Genomic DNA, 23,408 nt, shown 5'->3' with positions numbered 1-23,408 from the left:
AGTGAGTCACCCTAAATGATGAGAAATCAAAGCTCATGCATAGGTTTATGATGCCATAAAATTTCTTGTGACTGTCACTGTACCTTTTTGAAAATATTATAGAACTATAAACAGTTTTTCAAATAGAAGTACAAGGTGACAGTAATGATATCATAAATGAAAATATGTTTTGTAATTCCAAGAAAACTGGTGCTAGTCTGACTGACTTCTTTTGTATGTTTAACCTGCATGAACATGGACATGATAATGATATCCCCTTATATTTTCTAATATCTAAGTTGCAGAACTCAGTTCATTTGAAACCAGAAATAATTCATGTAGAGTCTAGGATTATGTTTAAAATCAAAGACACTAAAGGATCTTAGCCACACCCTTATTCCAGTAAGTCTAAATGAAATTTCACATTTACAGAAGAAGTATAAGAAACAACTTTGAATCATAATTTAATGGCTTTTACAATAGCAATTAACCATATTTGTTTTTACTGAACTTTAATAGGCTATGTTAAGAAAAATAACTACTAATAACTATGGGGTATTGTTTCTCACTATTCAAAACAATTTTAAGTAAAATTATTTTATTGAAAGATTAATAAACCCTAGTGCAACCTCCTTCCACCGATTCTATTTGTCATAATCACAATATACCTTTGTAAGTACCAAATGATATGCACACTTTAACTTTTAAATTTAATCTCTACTTTGACAGTTTCAAACTTTCACAATTTAAAAAATACTTACTCTGAGTGCCAAAGTGGGTAGAAAAAAACGGAGGCAAAATATTTCCAATAGCACTGGACCGAAAATACTCAACTCCCATTTTCTCACAAATGAAGGAGAAAATATGTTTATGGATTTGAACCTGTCAGTCGTAGAGCTTTTATTTTCCTTTTGATAATTTTTCCTTTTTTGTGAACTCATTTGAACCAAATTCAGATGTTAATTGAAAATGCCTTTACACTTTTCTAAGTTCTCAAAGCCACAATATAATAGAAAGAAAAATTGTGAACATGAACAGAACAATCTATGACATTTATCTCTTTCCATGACACCAGAATTTATCTTGAAATATCATGAACATCACGTAATGTGGTCATTCTCCAGTGGCTCTTCCTAAGATTTCTTGGCAAGTTTTCAAGAGCTTAGGTAAAAGGAATAATTCAGCAAAGGTATTGCTGTTCCCTGAGAGCCTACAATGAAGAAAATGATAAATGTGTTTTCATTTTTATTCACTATGTTTATTTATATGCCTACTAGTTTACTAAATTTATTAAGTATAATATTTAGATGACACTCTATTCACACCAGTTCATTTTAATGTAATGTGGCTAGACAGAGTTATTTTTTTAATTTGAAAGTTCTTACTTAATTAATGAGACTGTGATTATAAATAATAACATTTCCAGAAATAAATAAAAGTTAAATCGAAGGAACAATTCTGCAAGAGTTAAAATCTGTTAAGTAGGAACAATGGAATATGTGTCCCTATATTAACTGACAGTTGTGGTTCTCCTTTCTCATCAAAAAATTTCTCTTCGGCCAGGCGGTGGTGGCGCACGCATTTAATCCCAGCACTCGGGAGGCAGAGGCAGGCGGATCTCTGTGAGTTCGAGACCAGCCTGGTCTACAAGAGCTAGTTCCAGGACAGGCTCCAAAACCACAGAGAAACCCTGTCTCGAAAAAACCAAAATAAATAAATAAATAAATAAAAAATAAAAAAAAAATTCTCTTCGCAGTATAAGGTCCCATTCTAGAAAACTACAACCAATCAAATTGCACAGTTAGGGAGCCCAGGCCCAACAGATGCATATACAAAATAAGAAAGAGAGAGACAGAGAGAGGGAGGGAAGAGAGAGGGAGAGAGAGAGAGAGAACCCTCCAGCACCTAAGTCTCAGAATCATTTCAGAAGAGAGAGAACACAAAGGACAGATATGGGAACAGAGAAGATATCTTAATTGAGGGAGCCATATTGGGGTTGGCAAGAAGCTTGGTTATGGCGGAGCTCCCAGAAGTCCACGGGGATGACCCCAGGTAGGACCCTGGGCAGTGTAGGAGAGCGTGCCTGAATTGGCCTTGTCTCATAGTCAGATTGATGACTATGTTGAATATCACCATACGACCTTTGTCCGGCAACAGATGGAGACAGAGACCCACATTGGAGCACTGGACTGAGCTCCCAAGGTCCAGATGAAGAGCAGAAGGAGGGGGAAATATGAAAAAGGAAGTCAGGACCAGGAGGGGTTGGTTCACCTACTGAGATAGTGTTCCTGAGCTAATGGGAGCTCATCAACTCCAACTGGACTGGGAATGAACAAGCATTCAAACCGGATCAAACTGGACCCTCTGAATGTGATTGACAGTTGCTGCAGACAGAGGGCCAATGATAATGGCACTGGGACTTGTCTCCACTGCATGTACTGGATTTTTGGGATCATATTCTCTTTGGATGCACACCTTCCTAAGCCTGGACATAGTGGGGATGGCCTTGAACTTCCACAGGGTAGGATGCAATGCCCTCCCTTAGGACTGGAGGGGGTGTGGAGGAGCACGTGTGGGGGAGCGGGAGGGAAGTGGGAGGAGGGGAGGAAGTTGGAATTTTGATTGGTGTTATTTATAAAGTAATACAATATTCAATAGAAAAAGAAAAGAAAAATAATCAGAAAAAGAAATCTTCATCATGGTTGTGCCTTTATCTTTAGGATTTCAGACAAGTCAAGGTGTTTTATTTTCTTTTCAGCCTCTTTGCAGTATACTTGGTTGATTCACCTGTGACAGAATGATTTATACTCACTATGAAACATACAGTAACTTTGTGTTGAAATCTCCATATGTCTGGGCAGAGCAGTTGGAAACTATTCCTGAAGTTGGTAACTACTTCTTTTATATTCCAAGAAAAGTCATAGATGTGATTTTGAGCTATATTCTTTTTAATCAATAGCATGGGATTAAACAAAGTAAACTTCCATTGAGTTCTTATGAATAATTTAATAAACCTAAGATAAAAATTCCAGGTTAGTGTAAAAACAATTAAGCAATTTTTCATAGATAAATATACATACACGATAGGAATAATTTCTACTTTATTTTGACTATATTAGTGAAATCGATCATTAAGACTTAAATAAGCATTTACATATATATATATGAAATGTGATGTGATTATCAAGCATCATAAAAGTGATTCAATTCAGTAATATTCACTGCCTTATTTCCATCCTTCATTACTTTAATGAATTATTGGAATACATATGCAAATTTTCACTGAAACATATCAGGAACATATTCTAATTTAGGTAGGCCAAATTGCACCATGAGACACTAGATGGTCTACCATTCAGACTTTTATGAAACACATCTGCACGTGTTCATAGACACACACACACACATAAAAATTCAGAAACATCCCAATTTTTATCTTTACATTCTTCACATAGCTGAGAAAATATGGTTATGAACTATAAGGAATACTATACTTTGAATAAAGCTTTTGTGATAAAATCCCAGATTTATTATTTATTGATAACCTTGTTTCTTCTGTTGCAAAGTATAAGTAAGATTGAATATATTTAAGATTGAAAATATAATATAAGTAAGATTGAATATTATAGGTGATAGTATGCTTTGTTCACTATTAATAGCAAAATATGACAGGGTGTTGATTATGATTTACAAAATATGTAATGCAAAACCTGAAAAAACATAAATATAAATGTATATTTTATTCAACTCCAATAAAATAAATCGCACAGTTTCCTTTGCCTTTCAGAAGCTTTTTGGGTTCATGTGATCTCATTTACCAATTTTTTATCTCAGTGTCTGTGCTTCTGGTGTTATATTTAAGAGTTGTTTGTCCCCTGTTCTAATGCTATCAAAGCTATTTCCCACATTCCCATCTATCATGATCAATGTTGATGTCTTTGATCTGCTTGAGGGAAGTAGATGAGGAAATAACCAAGTCTTAATTTACAAAATTTACCAAAAATCCAGAGGATTCAAATCATGACTATTGGTTGTTAAATCACACTGAGCCCACAAACAGCTATAATTCTGAAGGGATGGGTCTTACAAAATAGAAGATGGGTGGGGGGAGAGAAGAGAAGTCATAAAGAGGGGAGGGTAGCACTAGAATGCAGTATGCACCAAATGTTAGATCAAGATTAGCCTATTAGAACCAAAAGAAACAGAATGTTGACAGACGTGAGCAGAAGCAGAGTTGTTCATTAATCAGATCAACTGACGGATCACTGTCTCTCTGAGAAAACAGAGACTGTGTAAGCATGTCTCTGAGGTTGCGAGATTATAGAACCTTAAAGGTTAAGGATGGAAGGTTCCATAGGCAGGTCAGTTTCCTACAGTACTCTATAGTCTTAAAGTAGAAGATATCAGCAGAAGGAAGACTGTGGGTCCTAACAGCCACCAGGTGTCAAGGATGAAGCCAACTTTCCTGTCTAGTTCTTCTCAGTCCACCTAGGCTGTCAGTTCTTTAACTCTTCTAGAATTAATATTAACATTCCCTTAATGATTTTAAATTTTATGTACACATCATGAAATTGCCTCTCTAGTTGCCTTTCTTCCATTCAATCTTACTTTACAAATAAATTTCTATTTTACAAGTTTGAAATTTCTTTACTATACATTTACAACAATTCCTAATGAGATTATTTGAGTCTCATCAGTACAATTTCATGAATTATTAAAATTTAGAATCATATATTTTGTTATATAAAAATTAAACTTAATTTTTGTTTCCTAAATGTTCTCTTCATATTTAAAGTTAAGTGTTCTGGTTCCACCTTAGTATTTAACTATTTAATGATTTTTCACAAATACAAAATTGACAATTTTTCATATCTTTTAAATGAGTATAATATTTCCCTACACTTTAAATCTACTTAGATATGGGTGTTATCTTCAACTAAAAAGTATTATGACTTAGTTTTGTTTTTTTTTGTTGTTGTTTGTTTTTTTGTTTTTTTTTTTGTTTTGTTTTTTTTTTTGTTTTTCGAGACAGGGTTTCACTGTGGCTTTGGAGCCTGTCCTGGAACTAGCTCTGTAGACCAGGCTGGTCTTGAACTCACAGAGATCCGCCTGCCTCTGCCTCCTGAGTGCTGGGATTAAAGGCGTGCGCCACCATCGCCCGGCTCATGACTTAGTTTTTTATATAGTACATTTGTTGTCTAAGATATGTTTCTGGTATATTTTTAATCTAGAATCCACATTTTTTAGTGTTTCTGTATATTTTCCAAATGTAATTATTTATTGTTTTATGTTTACGATATTTGGATTATATGTGCACCAAGCGCCCAAATAGTACAAATGATCCATTTAAATTGACGTTACATATGATTTTCCTCTACCACATAGTTTTGGGTAATTGAACCTAAGTCCTCAAGATTAGTTAGCACTGAGCAACTCTTTAGCCCTGGGGTCCCTTTTTTTGTTTATAAATAATTTAAAAAATGTTTATAGTGTACACATGAACTTTGAACCCTCTTTGATACTGAATTTCTTATACTTAATCAGGTGATGTGTCTACAAGTGCTCTGGTTATATAATTCAAGGTCATATGCAGGAGTGTCGAGCCCGCCTCGACCAGCAAGGATGACGCGACATCGGAGCTCTTCTTGCAAGCAGTTTATTCAGGACCTTGTTCTCTTTCTCTCTCTGGGCAAACCTCTCCCAGCCTTTAAAAAGGCACAGGCCGCCAACCCCGGATTTCCATGTGGGCACTGTTCATAGGTCCACGCATATGCAAGCAGCTGACAATCATTGCTTGATAGTAGGATGAGTCAGGCCTTAGCCATAATAGGAGTTGATTATCACAGAGAGCACTTGCTTTTGGGGATCACGGAGGGCGGGAGCCTGCACCATCAGGTGCAGCTCCACGCAGCTCTCTACATTGCCATCAGGTGTGGCTCCATGCAGCTCTCTACACAGAAGATAGTTTTTAATGACACTGTTCCTTATCGTTTGACCTTTACATTCTTTCTGCCTCTTTTCTGGGATATCTGCTGAGTCTCGAAGAGGGTTATGACCAATATTCATTACCAATGTTCAGTCTAACCATGAGGATTAAATAATCACTTACTTTTGGTACCTCTGCTTGTTAGGAGTCTCATCACTCACAGCACCTACTGTAAAAGAGCTTCTCTGACAAAGGCTCCCAGCATAGCTACCCATATTTCAATATAATTAAATCTTGAGTATCAGTGAATTATAAAGTTTAATCCTAACGAACGAAAAGCTTATTTTATTTAGTAAATAAAACTTCCAAGATTTCTTGGAAATTTTTTAAATCTTGACATAACTCATATTAATTCAGTTGATATTAATTTTATACATAGATAAATATGTAGCTTTTCTACAAATCAATAACACACATAAAAAGAAATCAGGAAAATAATTATGTTTGTAATTGTAGAAATGGAAGCTAAAGCTAACAATGAATATATGAAAGTATACAGAAAAAATATAATAGAATGTACAACATGCTTATAAACAAAATTGAAAATATGTGTCAGAATGAAAGACCTTCCATGCTCATAGATCAAAAGAATTAATATTTTGAAAATAGCCATAATGTAAAAATGATTCATCTCCATCAAGTTTCTGTTGACACTAAAACAAAGAAAAAATGTCTAAAAATTATGTATAAGGAAAGAATCCTCAATAAAATCTTGAGGAGACAGGTAAAGCAATGTTAGAGACATAAGCATATCCCACTTAAAAGAATAAACATAGATTTATGAAAACAGCATAATGATATTGGAGCAACTGGGAGAAAACTATGAACTGGCCTTGACCTATGAATGGGACAGAGTGTAGACTGTTTTTCCAAAAAGGTGTCTTTCTAGAAGAATTGTACAAGCATGGCAATTCAGTATACTTGAAAGCAAAGATATGAAAGGAATTACCTGTCATTTCCCCATCCTCTCAGTGGGAAATATAAAAGCCTAGGAGGAATATTCTTGGCTCTTTTCAGTTGATCAGAGTTGACAAGAGATAACACCTGGTGTATTTTTCACTGTTCTTTCATTTGCTTCATCTTACTGTGAATGACACCTTTAAGTATACTTTATTTCATATAAAAAATGAGGAGATCTTTGTATACGCTACTCAAACACACAGAGTACCTGGTTTTACCACATAGATCCTTTTAACATGCCTTTCGACATACAAAAATTTTTCGCTTGGATAGGGTGGACCAACACAATGTATAATCAAAAAATCAAGAAAAAAATAATGAGGCAAAGAAAATAGAGATTAAGCACAAAGTTACATATTTCATCCACTGCAATTCCCCAAAACTTTTAAAAATAATTACTTCATATTGTTGGTGGTGCTGTTTTCATGTGTGGCTTTGACTATTTCAAAAGATAGCAAGACAAAACAAACAACTGTATCCAGATTCACAAAAGAATATGGGACAGAAACTTAACAATTATATATTGTCGAAGAACATATTTGTACTCTTAAAAAAATGAGATACAAAAACAACACATGAGCTACCAATATAGGACCTTCTGAAAAGAGCAGGCACTTCTCCAAAGAGATACAAGCACTGTATAACAACATAAAAAAAATGTTTCACACCCTATATGTTGGTAATGTGATTTCAAATCTCTACTAAGGACCAGTCTCAGCATGGCATAGTGACTGTTATCAAGAAACAAAACATCAAATGTTTGGTAAAAGAGGGAAATAGATACTACTATATGCATGGCTAATTAGAATTGGAATGTCAATTAGTCCAATTATGTTATGAACAGATATGTAGTTTACATATTAAAAATAAAGACAATTAGCAAATGATCACTGTACTGTTGCGGCATATGCACATAAGACTACATATATTATACAGTGGAGATCCTGGTACTCCTAAACAAAGAGTGAAAAGGTGGAAATAATTTCAGCTTCTAACTAGAAATGAGAGAATAAATAAAATCTGGTATATGTCACGTTTACTTCTCAGAGATTGGATGGACCAAAGCATATTGCTTATCACAAAATGAATGCAATTGGGGAATATTCATATTGTGATTACAATATCAAATACTACCTTTTTCTACAATATGTAGAATTTAGAAAGAATGAAATATGAAGCAAGGGAACTATGATCAAAGAGAGAGATGACCACTAAGTAGGAGAAGGCAGGACAGGAGAGGGAATTAGGAAGCACCAATATGATCAAAGTCCATTATACACCTGTGTTAAAACTATTCATAAAACTTTAGTGTGTACAATAAATATATGCTTATGTAATTAAATGAAACTAAGTAAAAAATTGTTCAGAAATAAAGAAATAAGAAGAAAGAAAGGGAGGCAGTAAAGGTAAATAAATGCATGAAAGAGGAGAGAATAAAAATACAAAAAGAAAAGTTTTAGTGTTCCAATGTCAGAAGTGATGTATTATTATTTAATTTAAACGTCTGAACAGTTTTGAGTTACTGCTGTAATACCACACTGGTACAATTATGCATGGGCATTGTGAACATTTCTTCACTTTCTCACTGCTGAAATGATTGTAAGAACAAAATGAGTGATACTGATGAAATAGTTGATATATGACAGAAAAATTCAACTTTCCAAAGTAGATGAAATATACTTATTGATTATTGTCATATACAAATGTAAGTTTTGAAATTATTTAGCAATTGAGCCAATTTAATATGCGCTCTACATAAAATATGTGCACATAGATTTAATTTGGTGCATCAGAAAGAATAGAGTGATCATGATCATGCTTTTCCTAATATAATTTGTTCTGGCACTTTAGTTCTGAAACTGTGCCAAGGAATCTTGCTTGGAAATTGGCCCCTGTAGATGACAACATGTTGGGTGATATTCATTGTGATTACATATGAAGAACCTGGATTCATAACGCAGGAAGGCAAGACAGCCACTCACCTATTTATACCACAACAATTCCTGGGCTTCATTTGGGCCATACTTTACCAAGAAAATTTTCATTTCACAGAGAACTGTATACAATATCTAGGGTGGTAAATTTATCTACACAATACAAATAATAAATTCAGAGAAAATATTGGAACAAATACGTAAAGGAAAAAATTGATTTAGTACAGATGATTTCCAATCCTTATGTAAATTTTCTATGTTATTTTGAAAAAAGAAGAATAGGTAAATATTTTTAAGCATAGAATCTTATAAGAGGTTTTTGTTTGGTTGCTTATTCCTCACTAATTTTGGTTCACAGTAAGTATCTTTAAAAGCAGAATGGATTAGATGAGTTAAAGTGAAACAGAAGCTCCAAAAAATGTGTACACATATCATTTGTTAATTTTATAAGTAAGCAGGAATTAATATCGACAAAGATGTGTAGTTGTTGCAATGAGATTCTATAATAAACAAATATTCCTATTAGAGGTGAATTTATTTGTAATCAGACTTAATTTACATTATTAAGAATTAAGGAATTAATCATGTAAAAGGTTTGATTTACATCTTTCTTTACTATTTATGCAATATTTAAACTGGGCTTAATTAACTCACACAATAAAAATTAGGGAAACAGAATCATAAGTATAATTTGATCTCAAAATCTATTTATATACATAGACACAACTGTATTAAATTCTCTTCATTTATTTGAAATTCTTGCATTATTTCTCTAATATAAAAGAAAAAGATAAGTAGTAGTTTATAGAGGCTAATATTTGTTGTAGCCTAAATGAATTATTTCATGACAATACCAGTTCCACCAACATTGTGAAATGTGCTAACCAATATGAGCACATAAACAACTGATGCTTTATGTATCTGTCTATTTGGGCAATTAAATTTTATACAACCTCAAACTGTAAAATACTATTGTTTGAGATAAAAAGCAATTAGAATAAAAGACTTTCAAATGCATATACACAACATATTTTAAATCATTTAGGTTAAGTATTGTGTTTAATTTCTGCAGATTTTAGAACCATTGACTATGAATGCCTGGAACCACACAAATGAGTCTAACTTCATGCTTATGGGATTGACAGATGCCAAGGAGATCCAGCTAGTCCTCTCTGTGCTCTTTCTCTTTATATACATTGCCACTGTGCTGGGGAACACAGGCATGATGCTAATCATTCGTCTAGATGTCCAGCTTCACACTCCAATGTATTTCTTCCTCACTCACTTGTCATTCCTTGACCTCATTTACTCAACTGTCATCACACCTAAAACCTTAGAGAACTTGCTGACTTCCAGAAAGAACATTTCCTTCATGGGCTGCTTCATTCAAATGTACCTTTTTGGCCTCTTGGCAGTTACTGAATGTTTTATACTGTCCTCAATGGCCTATGACCGCTATGTAGCCATCTGCAATCCCCTACACTATCCAGTTATTATGTCCACAAGACGCTGCCATGCTCTAATCACTGTGTCCTACCTGATTGGAGCTACGGATGCCTCTGTCACTGTCTTTCACATAAGCACACTGAATTTCTGCAAATCTAAAGTAATCAATCATTTCTTTTGCGATGCATTTCCAATTTTAGCCCTGTCCTGCAGTGATACCCATGATGCTGAAGTCTCCATATTCATTTTAGCTGGTTTTACTGTAGTGCTGTCCCTTATCCCTCTATCCTCATCCTATGTGTCCATTCTCGCTACAATTTTGAAGATAAATTCTTCTTCAGGTAAGCACAAAGCCTTTTCCACTTGTGCCTCTCATCTCCTGGGAGTCACTGTCTTCTATGGAACTGTGATCTTTACTTATATGAAGCCAATCAAGTCCTACTCCCTGGGAAAGGATCAAGTAGCTTCTGTATTTTACACCATTGTGATCCCCATGCTGAACCCACTCATTTATAGTCTCAGAAACAAAGAAGTAAAAAGTGCTGTCCTTAGATTTGTGAAAAAAGGAGAGGACTCACAGAATTTTAAATAACAATATTGCTAGACATTTAAACACATCTCTTTTCTTACTGATCACATCACTTGTTTGTTTGCTTTTGTTTTGGATGCAGTGTGGCCTTGGCTGTTCTGGAACTCACTCTGTAGAACAGGATGGCCTCAGAGTCACAAAGATCCTCCCGCCTCTGCCTTTCAAGGGCCGGGATTAAAGGTGTGAGCCATCATTACTAGGCTATAGATCACTTCTTTACCTACTATCTCTGCATACATCTATCAGTTTTTTTTTTTATCCTCTATTTGTGTGAGCTTCCCTTCCCCAACCAAAGTTTGGGCATTTCTCAGAATGGAACTTTAAAAGTCTGTGTCATTATTGAAAAATCAAGAGATATGTATGAAACTCAATTTTTAAATATTTTAGATTATCAGGATATATAGCACATAATTTGAGAAAATATACTTGAGTTTTTAAAGCTTATATAGTAGTTAATATATTATTAAATGTCTGATATCTGATTTGGGGAACATAACATTGACACATTAACATTTTCAAAAGTCTTCTCTTTGTGATATGGAAGATTTTATTATTGGTCTTATCACTAGTAAGTGAGTGAAATTTTAATCCTCATTTTCCTCAGTTGCATAAAATAATAATAACATCTTGCCAATGAGATAACCAAATGGATATAAATTTCTGCTTATTATAATTCAAAAACTTGGCTAAATTTCATTTGGAGTTGGATTGAAGAATATTTACAGATATTTAACCACTTATCTGTTAATCACAATTATTCAGATAGCTGGAAATAAAATCAAAAGTCTAAAATTTAGATTTGTATTAAATAGTTTTAGTAAAATTATATGATAAGGAAATTGTAAATGTAATATTGGTTACAATATGGAAAATCTTTAAGGTTGTTAAGGAAAAGATGCACTTTAATAATTATCAACACATATTTCTTCATTTCTATCAATCAATATCTTGATTGTACTTTTGTATCACGTAACATAACAAATGCATGTCATTTCCACTATATTTTTGTAACTTTCTTCATTCACTTAAAAGTCAAATATTTGACCATCTTTGTGAATATAAGTTTTGCACTGAACATATTCTCAGTATATGGCCAAGATCTTGCTTCTTTTCTTACATTGCTTTAGAGCGCTTACCCTAGACACACATCAAGTCAGAATTCTGGGTGCAGAGATAACCCCCGTGTGTGTGCAAAGGCTAAACTTTAAAAAGTCAGATCATCTGCAATAATGCAAAAATATTTTCTTTATACTGTTTTACTAACTTTTATTAATTTACATTCATTAAGTATTTAAAAAATCTTTCAATTAAAGGATTGACAGAGCTCTCATTGTATTATAGAAAAGAAATAGTCTAAAACATAATATTGAAAATAAATATTATTTTTTGTAAGTTACAAATATTTTCAGATAGAGTATCAAATTTATTTTCAGAATTAAATGATACATTTTATTATTTCTGTTTAATGTATATTTTATTTAACTGTTTTCAAAAATGTAGTGCCACTCTCATTGTATTTAACTTCATTAAAGAATGTTGATGCCTCTTCTCCCTTATTAGCCTACATGAGTTAACAAACATGGAGAAGTTTTTCTGAACAATTATGGCTTTATTATTCATATTATATATTGTGGAGACTAGTTGTCATTAGAAACATGGTATTATCATCTAATTCTGGTGGGCAATCAAGAGAAGTAGAAGAACCTATACTGGTTTTGAAGCCTCTGGGGGCTCTATAACCAATGACTCTTGGGTAAGTATCCCACACCTGACACTAATAACTCTTAGCTTTTAGAAACTTTATGCAGACTTGGAGGATCTCTTCCTTCTAATTCATTTATTTACATATTTATTGATATATGTAGAAAATGCTTCTAGGTATGGGGAGCTATAATTAAGTAATGGGAATGGGTAAAAGTGTTGTGGGCTGAAAGCAACAACTGACAAGAGGAAAAGTGGATGTGTTTGCCAGGATCTATGTAGACTAATAGAAATGAGGGCAGAGAAGAAAATCCACTTCAGATAGTGTAATACAATGCTAGGAATAAGACTGCACAAGTTGTGAAGTGTAGAAGAGAATCTGAATGCAGTCTATCTGCCCACATTGGGCAGCAGGTTACCAAGATGTATCTAAAGGAGTTGTTGGGAGAGACAAAATGATGGTGTTGTAGAGGAAGGCTATAGGGAAAGACCTGTCCCGTGAAATTTTGAGTGTCATCAGTTTGGTTTGTGCCATGTAATCACAGCAACCAAGATGGTGGTGAAGTTATATGACAGTTGCCCTTTTTAAGATATTATAGTAATGTGGTCAGCCACAGAACATGCTTAATTCCACCTCGATGAGGTCATGCTGTCCAAATGTGAAGGAAACGCATGATACCTTTCAAGGTGATATCCCCCACATAGTAATGTAATCCCCCTTTTCTTTAAATGCTATTTTTATTAGGCAGGGTTGTATGAGTATAGAGGGAGATTGTTTATGGCCTAGGCTGATAGGCCTAAAAGAGCACGAGGATATCATATTCTTGTTCAAAAGTTCTGAGTCCATATGCACATGACAATGTGACATGGTTCACAAAACTAGGTAGATGATTCTCACATTGTAGGAGTGATAAAGATCTTTTGATAAATCACATCCTAATTAATATGAACTGCCCAGGTCCAGAATGAAAGAAAGGGTTGGATTAGATTGTCCTCCTTTTCCCAATTGAAACATCAAGGGGCTAGACTTTCCCTGGATATATTTTACAGAACTTTGCTTCAGGAGTTGAAAGATCAAATCCCACCAAGGCTAAAACTTCTGTTAACATAAACAGGACAGAATAATTTGATAACTTAAGTTAACATGCTTTTATTTATATAGGGAAGGGTCTTATAACTAAGATTAGCATCTGAGTGAGAGTTTAGGGATTTAGGTTTAGAAATTTGACTTGGTAAAATGTGAAGAGCAGAAATGAAGGAGGAATAAAGAGAAGGACAGAAATGAAGATAGAGCAGAGATGTGACAATAGAGAAGTTTAGATTTCTTTATCTCTCTTTTTTTTCTTTCTTATCTATCAACTTTTCTAAATTAACTAGATTTTCAAAGTAGAAAGCCCTAAATTTAGGCCAGGTGTGGTTGTTGTTAAATTGATATTGGGCCCAGATCTGAAGGGAAAGCTGCCTGAGAGTAGCAGATATGTTGTTGATAAGACCTACATTTTTGAGAGTTAATATTATGACACCTAAAGTGTCCTTGGACACAAACAATTTTGACCTATCTTATGCAACAAGTGGAATGCTCCATTTGTTTGTCAAGTCATTATGCAGAGTCAAAAATGTCCTGAGCACCTTGTCTGACTTTAAGTTGAGGATGTGTCCTGTGTGTGGAAATCAGGTGCAAAAGCTGAGAGCAAAGTTGAGGAATTTCTGGATTCAGGAGAGGACCTGAATCTGAGGTGCCTGTAGATTTTGTCCAGGACTTAGCTTCTCAGTAAGATTGTGGATGATTTAGTCTAAAAGACAATCAACACAGAGTCCTTGCTGATGAAGTCAGAAGATAGTGAGAGAGGAGGTAGATGAGGAAATGACCCAAGTTTAATTCACATAATTCACCAAAAACCTAGAAGACTCAAATCATGACTATTGGTTGTTAAATCACACTGTGCCCACAAACAGCCATAATTCTGAAGGGATAGGTCTTACAAAATAGAAGATGAGTGGAGGGAGAGAAAAGAAGTCATAAAGAGGGAAGGGGAGCACTAGCATGCAAGATGCACCAAATGTTAAATTGGGATTAACCATTTAGACCCAGAGTAATAAAATGCTGACAGACATCAGGAGAAGCAGAGTTGTTCTGTAATCAGATCAACTGAAGGATCACTGTCTCTCTGAGAAAGCAGAGACCGTGTAAGCATGTGTCAAAGAGGTTGCAAAGTTAAAGGGCCTCAAAGGGTAAGGATGGAAGGTTCCATCTGCAGGTAGCTTCCTACAGTTCCTTGTAGTCTAAAAGTAGAAGATATCAGCAGAAGGAAGATTGTGGGTCCTAACAGCCACCAGGTGTCAAGGGTGAAGCCAACTTTCTTGTCTAGATCTTCTCAGTCCTTTCAGTTCTTTAACTCTTCTAGAATTAATATTAACATTCCCTTAAAATTTTAAATTTTATGTACACATCATGTAATTGTTTCTCGAGTTCTCTTTCTTCCATTCATTCTTACTTTACAAATATATTTCCATTTTACAAGTTGGAAATTTCTTTACTATAATTTTACAACAATTCCTAATGAGATTATTTGAGTCTCATAAATATAATTTCATGAATTATTAAAATTTAGAAACATATTTTTATTTAAAAATTAAATTAAATTTTTGTTTCCTGAATGTGCTCTTCATATTAAAGTTACATGTTCTGGTTCCAGCTTAGTATTTAATTATTTAATGATATTTCACAAATATAAAATTGACAATTTTTCATATCTTTTAAATGAGTATAATATTCCCCTACACTTTAAATCTACTTAGATATGGGCTTTATCCTCAACTAAAAAGTATTATGACTTAGTTTTGTACCTAGTGCATTTATTGTCTAAGATATTTTTCTGGTATATTTGTTATCTAGAATCTATGTTTTCTAGTGTTTCTGTACATTTTCCAAATGTAACTATTTATTGTGTTATGTTTAGGATGTTTGAATTATATATGCAACAAGTGCTCAAATAGTACAAAAGATTCATTTAAATTAGAGTTACACATGGTTTTCATCTACCACATAGTTTTAGGTAATTGAACCTAAGTCCTCAAGAAGATTAGTTATCACTAAGCAACTCTATAACCCTGGGGTCCCTATTTTTATTTTTATTTTTTTGTTTATAAATAATTAAAAAATGTTTATAGTGTACACTTGGACTTTGAAACATCTTTGATCCTGAATTTCTTATACTTAATCAGGTGATATGTGTATATATGTTCTGGTTATATAATTCAAGGTCTCGTCCAGGAGATAGCTTTTAATGGCACTGTTCTTTATTGTTTAACCTTTACATTCTTTCTGCCTCTTTTCTGGGATATCTGCTGAGTCTCGAAAAGGGTTATGACCAATATTTATTACCAATGTTCAGTCTAACCATGAGCATTAAATAATCACTTACTCTTGGTACCTCTGCTTGTTAGGAGTCTCATCACTCACAGCACCTACTGTAAAAGAGCTTCTCTGACAAAGGCTCCCAGCATAGCTACCCATATTTCAATATAATTAAATCTTGAGTATCAGTGAATTATAAAGTTTAATCCTAACGAACGAAAAGCTTATTTTATTTAGTAAATAAAACTTCCAAGATTTCTTGGAAATTTTTTAAATCTGACATAACTCATATTAATTCAGTTGTTATTAATTTTATACATAGATAAATATGTAGCTTTTCTACAAATCAATTACACACATAAAAAGAAATCAGGAAAATAATTATGTTTGTAATTGTAGAAATGGAAGCTAAAGCTAACAATGAATATATGAAAGTATACAGAAAAAGTTATAATGGAAAGTACAACATGCTTACGAACAAAATTGAAAACATATGTAAAAATGAAAGACCTTCCATGCTCATAGATCAAAAGAATTAATATTTTGAAAATAGCCATAATGTAAAAATGATTCATCTCCATCAAATTTCCATTGACACTTACTAAAACATAGAAAAAATGTCTAAAAACTATGTAGAAGAAAAGAATCCTCAATAAAATCTTGAGGAGATGGGTAAAGCAATGTTGGAGGCATAAGCATATCCCACTTAAAAGTATGAACATAGATTTATGAAAACAGCATAATGATATTGGAGCAACTGGGAGAAAACTATGAACTGACCTTTACCTATGAATGGGACAGAGTGTAGACTGTTTTTCCAATGAGGTGCCTTTCTAGAAGAATTATACAAGCATGGCAATTCAGTATACTTGAAAGCAAAGACATGATAGGAATGCCCTGTCATTTCCCCATCCTCTCAGTGGGAAATATAAAAGCCTAGGAGGAATATTCTTGGCTCTTTTCAGGTAACCTGAGTTGACAAGAGATACCGCCTGGTGTATTTTTCACTGTTCTTTCATTTGCTTCATCTTACTGTGAATGACACCTTAAAGTATACTTTCTTTCACTGCTCAACCACACAGAGTACCCTGGTTTTACCAAATAGATCCTTTTAACATGTCCTTCTTTTTTTTTTATTAATTTTTAGTTTATTTTTCCATTCAAAAATTTACACTTCCTCCCCTCCTCTGAATCCCCTCCAGCTCCTCCACTCACCCTCCTTCCTCCCCCTCCCTCCTTAAGAGAGGGCTGGGAACTCTGCCCTGTGGGAAGTCCAAGCCTTCCTCCCTCCCCCTATATCCAGGCCTAGGAAGCTTTGCATTCAATTAGACTAGGGTTCCAAAAAGCCAGTACACTCAGTAGAAACAAGTCCCAGTGCTTTTATCAATGGCTTCTCAGCCCCCATTTTCAGCCACATTCAGAGAGTCCGGATTGATTGCATGCTAATTCTGACCTGGTCCATCTGGATTTGGTGAGCTCCCATTAGAACAGGCACACTCCTCAGTGAGTGGACCAACCCCTCGTGGTCCTAACTTCCTTGCTCATCTTCTCCCTCCTTCTGCTTTTCAACTGGACGTTGGGGGCTCAGTCCGTTCTTCTGATGTGGGTCTCTGTCTCTATCTCCATCCAATGCGCAGGACGAAAATTCAATGGTGATATTCAAGATAATCATCAGTGTGATAGTGGGGCAAGGATAGTTCAGGCACCCTCTACTCTGCTGTCCAACGACTTAGCTGGGGACATCCCCGTGGACACCTGGGATCTGCTCTAGAGTCAAGTCTCTTGCCAACCCTAAAATGGCTCCCTTAATGTAGATATTTTCTTCCTTGCTCCTATATCTGTCCTTCCTCCATCTCCACCCTCCTACTCCCCCAAGCTCTCTCCAGTCTTTCCCTTTTCCCTTCTCTTTCCCCCTCTCCCCTTCTCCCAACCCCACCCCCACCCCTAAACCCAACTCCATGCTCCCAACTTTTGCCTGGCAAACTTGTTGGCTTCTAATTTCCAAGAGGATCTATATATGTTTTTCTTTGTGTCCCTTTTGTTATTTGGCTTCTCTAGGCTTGTGAACTATAGGCTTAATGCCCTTTGTTTATGGCTAGAGTCCACTAATGAGTGAGTAAATACCATATTCATCTTTTTGGGTATGGGTTATCTCAATCAGGATAGTGTTTTCTATTTCCATCCATTTTCATGCAAAATTCAAAATGTCATTATTTTTTACTGCTGAGTAGTACTCTAATGTGTATATATTCCACACTTTATTCATACATTATTCCATTGAGGGTCATCTAGGTTATTTCCAGGATCTGGCAATTACAAATAATACTGCCATGAACATAGTTGAACAAATGCTTTTATAGTATGCTTGGACATCTCTTGGGTATATTCCCAAGAGTAGTACTGCTGGATCCTGAAGTAGACTGATTCCCAATTTCCTGAGAAACCATCACAATGATTTCCAAAGTGGTTACACAAGTTCACATTCCCACCAGCAATGGATGAGTGTTCCCATTACTCCACATCCTCTCCAGCATAGGCTATCATTGGTGTTTTTGATTTTAGCCATTCTGACAGGTGTAAGATGATATCTCAAAGTTGTTTTGATTTGCATTTCCCTGATCGCTAAGGAGGTTGAGCATGACCTTAAGTGTCGTTTGGTCATTTGAACTTCGTCTGATGAGAATTCTCTGTTCAGTTCAGTACCCCATTTTTTAATTGGGTTTATTAGAATTTTCATGTCCAGTTTCTTGGGTTCTTTATATATTTTGGACATCAGACCTTTTTCTGATGTGGAGTTGGTGAAGATCTTCTCCCATAGAGTAGGATGCCATCTTGTCTTAATGACAGTATCCTTTGTTTCACAGAAGCTTCTCAGTTTCAGGAGGTCCCATTTATTCACTGTTGCTCTTGTTGTCTGTGCTACCGGGGTTATACATAGGAGGTGATCTCTTATGTTTATGTGTTGTAGACTACTTCCCACTTTCTCTTCTATCAGGTTCTGGCATATGTCACATTTACTTCTCAGAGACTGGATGGACCAAAGCATATTGCTGATCACAACATGAATGCAAATGGAGAATATTGACATTGTGATTACAACATCAAATACTACATTTTTCTACAATATGTAGAAGTAGAAAGAATGAAAGGTGAAGCAAGGGAACGATGATCAAGGAGAAAGATGACCACTAAGAGGGAGAAGGCAGGACAGAAAAGAGGAAATTAGGAAGCACCAATATGATCAAAGTCCATTATATACCTGTGTGTAAACTTCTCAGAAAACTTCAGTGTGTACAATAAACATATGATTATGTAATTAAATAAAACTAAGCAAAAATGGAAAGAACAGTAAAAGAAAAGAAAATTGATCAGAAATAGAGAAAGAAGAGGAAAGAAAGGGAGGCAATAAAGGTAAACAAATGTGTGAGACAATAAAAATATAAAAAGGAAAGTTTTAGTGTTCCAATGTCAGAAGTGATCTGCATTATTATTTAAATTTACATATCTGAGCAGTCTTGAGTTTGTGGTCAGTAATGCATGGGAATAGAGAACGTTTCTGCGCTTTCTCAGTTATGAAATGATTGTATGAGAAAAATAAGTGATAGTGATGAAATAGCTGATATATCACAGAAAAATACGTCTTTCCACAGTAGATAAAATATACTTAATTGATTATTGTCATATACAAATGTAAATTATGAAATTATTAAGCAATTAAAATTAATATGCACAATACATAAATTATGTGCACATAAATTTAATTTGGTGCATCAGAAAGAACAGAGTGATCATGCTATTCCTGACTCAATTTGTTCTTGAACTTTAGTTCTGAAACTGTGCCAAGGAATCTCGCTTGGAAATTGGCCACTGTAGATGACCACATGTTGGGTAATGCTCATTGTTCTTACATATGAAAAACCTGGAATCCTCAAGCAGAATAGCAAGGCAGCGACTCACCAGTTTATACCACAATAATTCCTGGGCTTCATTTGGGCCATATTTAACCAAAAAGAAATTTCATTTCACAAGAACAGCATAAAATTTCTAGAATGTTAAATTCATCTTCACAATGTGAATAATACATTTAGAGAAAATGTTGGAACAAATACCTAAAGGAAAATAAATGATTTAATTTAGTACAGATGTTTTCCAGTCCTTATGTAGATTTCCCGTGTTATTTTGAAAAAAGAAGAGCAGACAAAATTTTGGGGCATAGAATATTAAAGGAGGATTTGTTTGTTTGCTTATTCCTCATTAATTTTTGTTCACAGTAAGTATTTTAATATCAAAATGGGTTAGATAAGTTAAAGTGAAACAAAAACATCTCTGTACGCGTATCGTTTGTTAATCTTATAAGTAACCCATAATTGTTGTCAACAGAGATGTGTAGTTGGTGGAATGAGATTCTATAATAAACAAATATAATCTGATACTGCAATTTTATAAATCATTGACTTTGGACTATCAAATAATAGAAACATACTGTCACTATTAATATTTCTATTAGAAGTGAAATTTATTTGTAATCAGAGATAATTGGCATTATTAAGAAATAGGGAATTAATTATGTATTACATTTGCTTTGCATCTTTGTTTACTATTTATGCAATATTTAAATTTGGTTTAATTAACATGTAATAAAAATTAGAAACACAGAATCATAAGTAGAATTTGGGCTCAAAATCTATTTATATACATAGACACAATTATATTGTATTCTCTTAATTGATTCGAAGTTTTTGCATTATTTACCTAATATAAAAGAAATGGATGATAAGTAGTAGTTTATAGAGGCTAATATTTGACGTAGCCTAAAGAAATTATTTTATAAGAGTATCAGTTCCTGCCGGGTGGTGGTGGTGGTGCACGCCTTTAATCCCAGCACTCGGGAGGCAGAGGCAGGCGGATCTCTGTGAGTTAGAGACCAGCCTGGTCTACAAGAGTTAGTTCCAGGACAGGCTCCAAAACCACAGAGAAACCCTGTCTCGAAAAACCAAAAAAAAAGAGTATCAGTTCCACTCACATTGTGAAGTATGCTAACCAATATAAGCACATAAACAATAGATGCTTTATATATCTGTCTATTTAGACAAATAAATTTAATACAACCTCAATGTGTAAAATAATATTGTTTGAGAGAAAACACAATTAGAAAAAAAGAGTTTTAAATGCATATACACAAAATATTTTAATTCTTTCAGGTTAAATGTTGTGTTTAACTTCTGGAGATTTTCGAATCATTAATCATGAATTCCTGGAACCACACAGATGAACCTATTATATTTATGGGATTGACAAATTCCAAGGAGATCCAGCTAGTCCTCTCTGTGCTCTTTCTCTTTATATACATGGCCACTGTGCTGGGGAACACAGGCATGATGCTAATCATTCGTCTAGATGTGCAGCTTCACACTCCAATGTATTTCTTCCTCACTCACTTGTCATTCCTTGACCTCAGTTACTCAACTGTCATCACACCTAAATCCTTAGAGAACCTGCTGACTTCCAAAAGGAGCATTTCCTTCAATGGCTGCTTCATTCAATTATAGCTTTTTGGCCTCTTGGCATCTACTGAATGCTTTGTACTCTCCTCAATGGCCTATGACCGTTATGTAGCCATCTGCAGTCCCCTACACTATCCAGTTATTATGTCCACAAGATGCTGCCATGCTCTTATCACTGTCTCCTACGTGACTGGAGCTATGGATGCCTCTAGCACTGTCTTTCCCATGAGCACATTGAATTTCTGCAAATCTAAGGTAATCAATCATTTCTTTTGTGATGCATTCCCAATTTTAGCCTTGTCCTGCAGTGATACCCATGATGCTGAAGTCTCCATATTCGTTCTAGCTGGTATCACTGTAGTGCTGTCCCTTATCATAGGATATCCTCATCCTATGTGTCCATTCTCTCTACAATTTTGAAGATAAATTCTTCTTCAGGTAAGCACAAAGCCTTTTCCACTTGTGCCTCTCATCTCCTGGGAGTCACTGTTTTCTATGGAACTGTGATCTTTATTTATATGAAGCCTAGGAAGATTCATATTATATGAATCCCTGGGAAAGGATCAAGTAGCCTCTGTATTTTATACAATGGTGATCCCCATGCTGAACCCACTCATTTATAATCTCAAAAACAAAGAAGTGAAAAATGCCATCATTAGACTTGTGAAAAAAGGAGAGGGCTCTCAGAAATTTAAATAACAATATTGTTAGATATTCAAACACTTCTCTTTTCCTAGTGGTCACTTCACTTCTTTTTGCTTGTTTTTCTGTTTTTTGTTTGTTTGTTTTGCTTTTGTGTTGGAGGCAGTGTGGCCTTGGCTGTCCTGGAACTCACAGATGGCCTCAAACACACAAAGGTCCTACTGCCTCTGCCTTTCAAGGGCTGGGATTAAAGGTGTGCACCACCACTGCTAGGCTATAGATCACTTCTTTACATTCTTTCTCTGCTTGTACCTGTAAGATTTCTTTCTTTTTCTCTATTCATGTAGAGTTTCCCTTCCAAGACCAAAGTTTAGGCATTTCTCAAAATGGGACATTAAAAGTCTTTGTCATTATTGAAAATCAGGACATGCACATGAAATCCATGCTCTAAATATTTTAGATTATCAGGTCAAATAGCAGGTAATTTGAGGAAATATACTTGAATTTCTTAAGCTTATAAAGTAGTTAATATATTACTAAATGTCAGATATATGATTTAGGGCACATAACACTAACACATTAACATTTTTCAAGAGTCATTCTCTTTGTGATATGGAAGATTTTATTATTGGTCTTATCACTAGTAAGCGAGTGACATTTTAAACTTCATTTTCCTCAGTTGCATAAAATAAATAATAATCAGATGGCAATGTGATAACAGAATGGATATAACACATCAATGAAAATGAAAATCTCTGCTTATTGTAATTCAAAAATATTGCTAAATTTCATCCATTGTTGGTTTGAAGAATACTTACAGATATTTAAACACTTATCTGTAGTCCCAATTATTAAAATAGCTTGAAATAAAATCAATAGTTCTAAAATTTAGATTTGAGTTAAATAATTTAAGTAAATTATAAGGAACTGGTATATTGTAATATTGGTGACAATATGGAAAATCTACAAGGTTGTTTAAGAAAAGAAGCACTGTAATAGTTATTAACACATAGTTCCACATTCTTATCAATCAAAAGTTGATTGTACTTTTAATTACTGTAACATAACAAATGCATTTCATTTCCTCTACAATTTTTGTAACTTTCTTCATTCACTTAAAAGTCAAATGCTTGACCATATTTGTGAATATAAGTTGTGTACTGAACATATTCTCAGTGTGTGGCCAAGATCTTCGTATCTTCATTCCTTTAGAGCTCTTATCCTACACACACATCAAGTCAGATTTCTGGGTACAGTAATAACTCCTGTGTGTGCAGCGGCTAAACTTGAAAGCATCAGATCATCTGCA

General features: G+C 34.5%; 1 protein-coding gene and 1 pseudogene across 1 annotated transcript; both read left to right on the top strand.

Annotated features, from left to right (window-relative positions):
* The first annotated feature begins 9,949 nt into the window (after positions 1-9,949).
* LOC121466605 (olfactory receptor 8H1-like) lies at positions 9,950-10,897 on the top strand. The gene has a single exon (XM_041680386.1). It carries the CDS (start codon positions 9,950-9,952, stop codon positions 10,895-10,897), a length of 948 nt encoding a protein of 315 aa, XP_041536320.1.
* Positions 10,898-21,199: 10,302 nt separating this feature from the next.
* LOC121466610 lies at positions 21,200-22,156 on the top strand (annotated as a pseudogene).
* Positions 22,157-23,408: the final 1,252 nt, after the last annotated feature.

The sequence above is a fragment of the Microtus oregoni genome, unplaced genomic scaffold (assembly GCF_018167655.1).
Source record: "Microtus oregoni isolate MIOR12 unplaced genomic scaffold, Mior012 000033F_ref0000390, whole genome shotgun sequence".
Classification (NCBI taxonomy): Eukaryota; Metazoa; Chordata; class Mammalia; order Rodentia; family Cricetidae; genus Microtus; species Microtus oregoni.
Note: the sequence above shows the minus strand (reverse complement) of the source record. Positions and strands in the feature narration are given on the sequence as shown.